The 7,322-nt window shown below is 37.6% G+C and overlaps 1 protein-coding gene across 2 annotated transcripts; it reads left to right on the top strand.

Moving 5' to 3' along the window:
* Positions 1–1,664: 1,664 nt before the first annotated feature.
* LOC113329379 lies at positions 1,665–4,837 on the top strand. Of its 2 annotated transcripts, none has more exons than XM_026576254.1 (2): positions 1,665–1,818; positions 2,926–4,837. In XM_026576254.1, exon 2 carries the CDS (start codon positions 2,955–2,957, stop codon positions 4,527–4,529), a length of 1,575 nt encoding a protein of 524 aa, XP_026432039.1. In that variant the 5' UTR covers positions 1,665–1,818; positions 2,926–2,954; the 3' UTR covers positions 4,530–4,837. The 2 variants fall into 2 exon arrangements, with proteins under 2 accessions (XP_026432039.1, XP_026432040.1); XM_026576255.1 differs by having other exon boundaries at positions 1,677–1,818; positions 2,995–4,837.
* Positions 4,838–7,322: the final 2,485 nt, after the last annotated feature.

Here is a 7,322-nt window from a genome sequence, read left to right as displayed (position 1 = left end):
TTGGTTCTTCTTCAATCTCTTCTCCCGGTTGATTTTGAGTTTGTTCTTCCGGTTGATTTTGAGTTTGTTCGTCAATAGGTTGTTCAATTGATCGGTTAGAACGAGATACTTGCTTACACCGAGCCATTATATAGATGAGTTTAATCGTCGATCAAATTTTCACGAATTGACGATCAAATTTCGGCGATGAGGCGATGAAAAAAAGAAGAAGAAAAAGAGTTCGGCTGCTGCTATGGAGAGGAATAAGGAAGAAGTGAAACTGATTTTAGGTTATTGATTATAGGTTATTGTGGTAGGGTTAGGGATGGATTAGTAATTTAAAAGATTTAAGGGCATCTAGGTAATTGAACACCCATATAGGGTACCCCTTATCAGGTCACCCTAGTTAGGACTAGTGTTTGGTATGCCCTAAAACCGCCTTCATAAAATATTTCCTTGAATTTTTTCCAAGCAATTTTTTTCCTAGATACTGTATAATGGAAGATGGTTTAGTAATGCTAATTTTTACAAATTTTTGGTGTGTACCTACTTAAAGTATTTCTAGCCCCTAAAAATTATCCTCTATAGTTCATAGTATTAGCAAAATTACAAAGTTATTGAGTATCATTTATTCATCTTCTAAGCATTTTGCAACATGAGTGGTATCTTGGTTGCACGAGCGAAGCCAAGAATTACAAGAAAGAGGTGCAAAATGTTGTTATGGTTTTTTTTAGGATGCAGAAAAGCACAAATAACCTTAGGGCAACTGCAGTGGTGCAACTAAACCCAAAGATCAAAGAGTAAAAAAAACGACTAAATTTTAGTTTAATTCGTTGTGTGACGCAGTGGTAGAAGACTAAATTTGGTGGAGCGTGCATTATAAGTTCGCCCGATGGTGGAGCGTACATTATAAGTTCGCCCGATACATTTTTTCATTTAATTTAAGAAAAAGGTTATGGCGCGGAGGTATAAAGCCCGCCCGACACAAAACAAATAATGGGGCGGAGTTATAAAGTCCACCCCACCATAAAAAAAAAAACGGGGCGGAGGTATAGTTAACGCCTGGTACTGGGCGTTAACTTTATGCACGCCTGTTGTGGGGCGTTAACTATACGTCCACCTGGTATGGGGCGTTAACTATACGTTCGTTCGACTTTACATTTGGGTTTGGTCTTGGTCCCAGACCAAATATAATCTGGGAATTAATCGATGGTCTGGGATTTAATCGATGGGCGTCCCACTACGTCTCGTTATTTTCCCAAATATTTGGATTTACTCGTCCATTGTGGACGCTCTTATAAACATAAAAGAAAAATATATATACATCTTATTGGAACTAAAATATGCTTTGGAGACAACTAAGCAGGGATATAGCTACACATCCTTATAATTTTTGCTGCTAAGATAAAATAGTAATACTAGTTAGCAAAAATACAAGCTTATAAATTCCAGCTAGGTTCAACTGGTTTCGCATAGCATAATGTATCCGAGCTTGCTTGTTCTCGGTAGTTCATCAGAAGTCAAAATCCAAACACTTTTATTTCCCAAATTAAAAGCTTTTCATCTCGGCAGTTCCCAGCAGCAGCATCTCGGACGGGAGTCAAACTGACAACAGGATCTCCGAAGTGGACACGTAAACTGACTAAAATACCCTCATAATCTTTTCCTTATCCCAATAAGTTTCTTTTCCTTTTCCGAACAAATTTTGGGGATTTCTTTTGTTCGTCGGTGTCTTCTGCTGCTTATATACATAAAATCTCAAATCTCAAGAATCCCCTCCTCGATTTCAATCCCACTTCTCAAGGAGGGCTTCAAGCTTAGATTTTTACTTATTTTCTGGTAAGTCTCTCTAGAATTCAATTTTATGAACCCAGTAGTCTAATCTTATGTAGTTGTAATCTCTGAATTAGGTAATTATCTTGTTTTTTTGGGTTCTGTTTTATGATTTATATTGGTTTACAAGCAATTGGAATACTGGGTTTTAAGTTAATTTATGATCCCTTGTTGTTTAGTTGGTGGGTAGCTGCTGTAGTTGTAGTAGATGATGATCTTGTTCTTGATAATCTAAACCTATGCATGATTCCTTTTGTTTTTAACTTGTAAAGCTATGATCTTTTCGGTGTTTTGGTCATGATTCAGAGTCGTAATAGCTTTCAGACTTGAATTGATCTATAGTTCTATAATCAGTCTAATTAGTCATGTTGTTTGAGCACTTGAGGCGTTGGGTGCTGATTTTAGAAGACCCTAGTTACTATTACCAGCTTTCGAAATCGTTATTGCTGTTCCAGTATCATGAGTGCTTGAAGCTCATGTCTTTTCCGCTTATTCACCAACTCAAAGTCTCTGCAAATTTTGTTTATTGATGTATGTTACCGTCAATCTGTGATTCGGAAGTTTATTGGTTTTGGTTGCTGGCTGTGCTGATTACCACAGTTAAAAATAGATGATATCGATCTTTAGTTAAATGTATCGGATCTCTAGCTATTGAATCCGACAGTTAGCCATTACTATATGTTTGTAGAACAAGCTAACTGGATTGACTGCTATAAATGGATAGATTCATTAGACGAAATAAAAGTTGTTAGATAATCTCGAAAACTGAGAATAGTAGGTTTGGGGGTCTCACAATAAAATTTTTAGAAATAAATGCATCCACTATGCTCAAACAATGCGTTCCTTGTGCTTAATTGATGTTTTCACCATTGTTTTGATTGAGTGATTTGTGAAGTCTATACATGTTACCAAGTGATACGAAAGACCTTATTATGGTTCGTGGCCTTTATAATCTAAATGGCTAAACCCCGTTTTTTGAATTGTGGGTATCTCATGTATAGTTTTGTTGCTTTTATCCCTGTATGACTATATGTACTGGAGTGATGTGTTTGTGAGTATTCAGTGTTATTGTTGCAGTCATGTACTTATATGTCTTAATTTATACATTTGTAGGAAGATAAACCTTTGATGACCTTTCCTTAATGGCGAATTCAAATACCTCTTTAATGATATTATCTTCAGAATCAAGGAGCGTAAACGAATCAGGTTCTATGAATTCAAATATGGGTCCTTCACAGGCATTTATCAACCAGCAGAACATAACTTCTCTGCAAGGGCCAGTTGCTATTCTGTGGGACATTGAGAATTGTCCTGTTCCTAGTGATGTCCGTCCCGAAGATGTAGCTGGCAACATAAGAATGGCATTAAGAGTTCACCCCATTATTCAAGGTGCTGTTACATTGTTTTCTGCGTATGGTGATTTTAATGCCTTTCCAAGGCGCCTTAGAGAAGGTTGTCAGAGAACCGGCGTAAAGCTTGTAGATGTCCCCAATGGAAGGAAAGATGCTGCAGACAAGGCCATCCTAGTTGACATGTTTCTTTTTGCACTTGACAACCCTCCACCATCTTCAATCTTGTTGATCTCCGGGGATGTGGATTTCTCTCCTGCTTTGCACATACTTGGCCAACGCGGTTACACAGTTATCCTTGTAATCCCTGCTGGTGTTGGTGTGTCGTCTGCCTTAAGTAATGCTGGGAGGTATGTTTGGGATTGGCCTAGCGTGGCTCGTGGAGAGGGATTTGTGCCTCCTAAAACCCTATTGGCACGTGGTTCATCCGAAGGTGCTGGATATCTTAGGGGGTGCCAGATAAATGAAAACCCAGACACCCAAAATGATGAAGAAGCGATTGTGTATAGGGGAATAAGACACAGTGAGTATGCAGCTCAAACAAATATCAACCAAATGTACTGCTACTCGAGGAATTCACAATCTTTATCGGAACACACCAATAATCTTAATCTCTACGGTCTTTCCACATCAAGATCAAGAAGTCTCCCATCTGGTTTGAACGATGTTCCAGCGATGCCTGCAAATGTTGAAGACCCGACATTGTGGGTCCAGCCTGGGGACGTAATCGGTCTCAAAGGTCAGTTGGTGGAGTTACTTGAGCTCTCAGGAGGTTGTCTACCCCTAGTTCGTGTTCCTGCAGAGTATAACAAAACTTTTGGCAGGCCCTTGTATGTGGCTGAATATGGTGTTCCCAAACTTGTCAACCTTCTTAAGAAGATGGCTGATGCAATGACGGTAGAAGGGAAAGGCCAAAAGAAGTATGTCTATCTCCGTACAGCCAATGGCGGACATGCAAAGGTAGAAAATGGTAACCCATCAGCTGTTTTTCCAAAGAAAGACAAGAGAGGTAAGGGATGCCAAGAGGAGACCGTGGATATTAACGTATGCACTATCCCAGGATGCTCTTCTGATGAGTTCTCAGATGATGATAAGATTGCTGTTGGTGGACTAACAAGTAACTCAAATGACCGTCTCAAACAGTTTAAACAGGAAATGCAGGAGCTGCTTGTTAGTTGTTCATGTAAAATTCACGTGGAAAGTTTCGAAGAAATGTACAAGCAGCGATACAAGAAGAATTTACATTATCAAAGCTTTGGCGTGAATAATCTCGAGGAGCTGATCAATAAGGTACGGAATGATGTTAATTTATATGAAGAACAAGAAAGCAAAAGAAAATTTGTGGTCCCCAACTTTGCAAGTGGCTAAACTAGCCTGTGTTGCGTTTTCAGACATTGTAAAGGTTGTGCGTAACTTATGTCTGCCCATGTAAGCAATATCAGCCTATCTGTTTTATTTATGTTACAGAGCTGAGCCCCTAAGGGTCTTTAGAAAACTTTCGTTTTAGTTGTCTTTACAAAGCTGAGCCTGTAAGGTTTTTTAGAGAACGCCAGCTTTTTTTTCTTCTTCCCTTAATATCAATTTGTATTACAGTTTCGTTGCTCTTTGTAGTGTAAGAAGATAAATGTCAGGGTTTTCATGAGTAGGAATTTGGAATCCCTGTGATTAACTGATCAGCTATTTTTGTAAATTATTAACCGGAGTCATTCGCCGATCCGAAAGTGATATCCACTGTTGTGACAATATTTCGATTGTTAATGGACGTTTTGTGCAAAATTGTGCTACGCTACAGGGTAAGCTCACCAGACAGACCATTCAAGAATTTTGCGTGTTTAACTTGTATTAGAGATAATTAACTAGTACTAGTTTTATGCATTAGCTTTCCTAATTTTGTGTTGGTAACTGTGTATACAGTAAAAACTCCATATATATTAAAAAAATAAATCATAGTTCCAACTTGGGCCAGTTATAGATATCTCCAGATCATGTTATATCGAAATTTAAGATGAAATAAAATAGGTATCTATAGTTTGAGCAAAGGATGTAACTTTCTGGATTGTTATCGCATCTTTTTATTTGAAAAGTCATTAATAAGTACACCTTTTTGTTGAACCCAACACATTTCCGACTTGTCGAGCATGTTTAAAGCTTCTTGGCATGTAATTTTCGGTATCTCACTACTATCATCATCAGGATTATCTCCCTCCGCTTCTTGTCTAATTCCATCGCTGATTAAGTATATCTTACGTTTTGGATGATTAAGGAAGACTATATCTATTATTACATGCCCCCTTGTGACACAATCTCGCCCTCCCGCCCGCTTCGGCTCCCCTTGGCAAGGTTACTCATGGGGCTCGCGGGTAGACTAACACCGCAACCTGTTCAATTAATGTAGTAGTATGTGGTTGGAGCCTAGTTTGTAAGGCTTCCAACTAGTTTCATGTAATAATCCTTATCCATGAATGGAAAAAAAATTAAAAAAATAATTACATAATTTGAATTATCATTTTTTTGTTATACCTCTTTATATGAATAAATTCCATATATTAATAATTTTGTGAAGTCCCAAATATATCAATATTGTATGGAATTTTTACTGTATTTAGTTTAAAACAGAATTATTATTATATAATAAATATAAATACATATCTCCGTTACTACCCTTAGCCTAAGGGGAGATCATTATAATAGTGGGCCTCTTGGAACTTAAGGCAGTGAATCACGTCCCCAATTAATTATCATCCGTTTTCATTTGTATCAAATCCCACAGTTAGCAACCATATTCAATTTAGAGCTTTATTTATTTTACAGTAATTCTACACAAACCGAAGTTTTTCACTTCAATTTGTCCCGAGATGGAATCGACGGTTAACACCCAGCGCTCTATGCATTGGAATTAGTAAGGGTTAGAAATGGGGGCCGTTGTTTGTTTTAGTCGGTGCAAATCTCGATGAAAAACTGAAGTGAATCTAGACTTTTCTTTTATTTTATTCGTTCACTCAATCTCTCTTAATGTTTCTCCATTTGCTAGCAATGCTTTCACGCCTTCGTGGACTTAGTCATTCATATTAATTTCTTTTTGCTACATAGCCACATTATGCCGCGTGTAGGACGTAGTCAGATCACTCAGACTGTCAAGTCTAAAAAGAGAGCAAAATTTTTAATGAAGGATTGAAGGTATGACACAGCAGTGATGAAAGTACATCGTGTCAGATACTCGGATGAAGGGCGATTAACAATGTTATCTGCAAAAAGGTGTAGTACGATACCCTAAAAGATGGAACAACACGATGAATGGACAAGGCGAGATAACTCGTAGAGAAGACTCGAACGATGCACCTCTAAGGAGAATAATAGAAGACCAGTCCAAGTAAAGACAAGGTACGACAGCGTCACTAGCCGAGCCATATCGGGTTGCACTTTCACGAGTCCAGTCTGTCTATAAATACTAGTCCATGTAGAAGGAAAATGGATATGTAATGTTATATGGTCTTTTTATAAAGAATTCTAGAGAGAAATTTAGAGAAAGAAAAGGTAAAGAGTCTAAGAGATATTTGTAATTCATTTAAGTACGAGACATTTAATAAGAAAGAGATAGTTTTCTTCACCGTGGATGTAGGTCCACAAGGCCGGGCCCTTTATATGCTTGTGTTCATCTTTATTTTCAAGTTATATTCTTCTTGTTTATCTTCGAAGCTTGTTTGTAAGTAATTTTGTATCCATTAGATCTACTTGGGTGTAGTCATCAGAAAAGATGCAATTATATTTTGGTGCTAGAAACATGGACCTGTGTAGATTTTGTCTACCTCCCTTGAAAATTCTTCAAAGTTATTTTCAAAATCTCCCAGAGTAAGTTGTTTCTGGCATTTCTTTTCTTAGAATACATGTTTTCTATGGTCTGTTCACCAATTTCCTAAAGAGGCTCAGGAGAGAAGATGGTTAGAACATCAGAGAAGCTAAGAAAACTTCTTGTAAAAGTTCAAAAAACCTCCTCCATGAACGAGGTGGGAATAAATTTGAGCAAAGTAAGCTTCGTAGAGAGAAAATACGCTATGGCAGTTGAAAAAACTCAAAGAAAGAGAAGTTTTAAAGTGTTCTTCATCTTCTTCTTAGAATTTCAAATCTAAGAAAAAAGGAGTGGTTAAAGGAGTACACAATCAT

The sequence above is a fragment of the Papaver somniferum genome, unplaced genomic scaffold, assembly GCF_003573695.1.
Source record: "Papaver somniferum cultivar HN1 unplaced genomic scaffold, ASM357369v1 unplaced-scaffold_116, whole genome shotgun sequence".
NCBI classification, from domain to species: domain Eukaryota; kingdom Viridiplantae; phylum Streptophyta; class Magnoliopsida; order Ranunculales; family Papaveraceae; genus Papaver; species Papaver somniferum.
This window is presented reverse-complemented; position numbering and strand designations above follow the sequence as displayed.

Bases quoted from the DNA above. Each gene is read 5' to 3' on its own strand.
- LOC113329379 (XM_026576254.1), top strand. From the start codon at position 2,955: ATGGCGAATTCAAATACCTCTTTAATGATATTATCTTCAGAATCAAGG.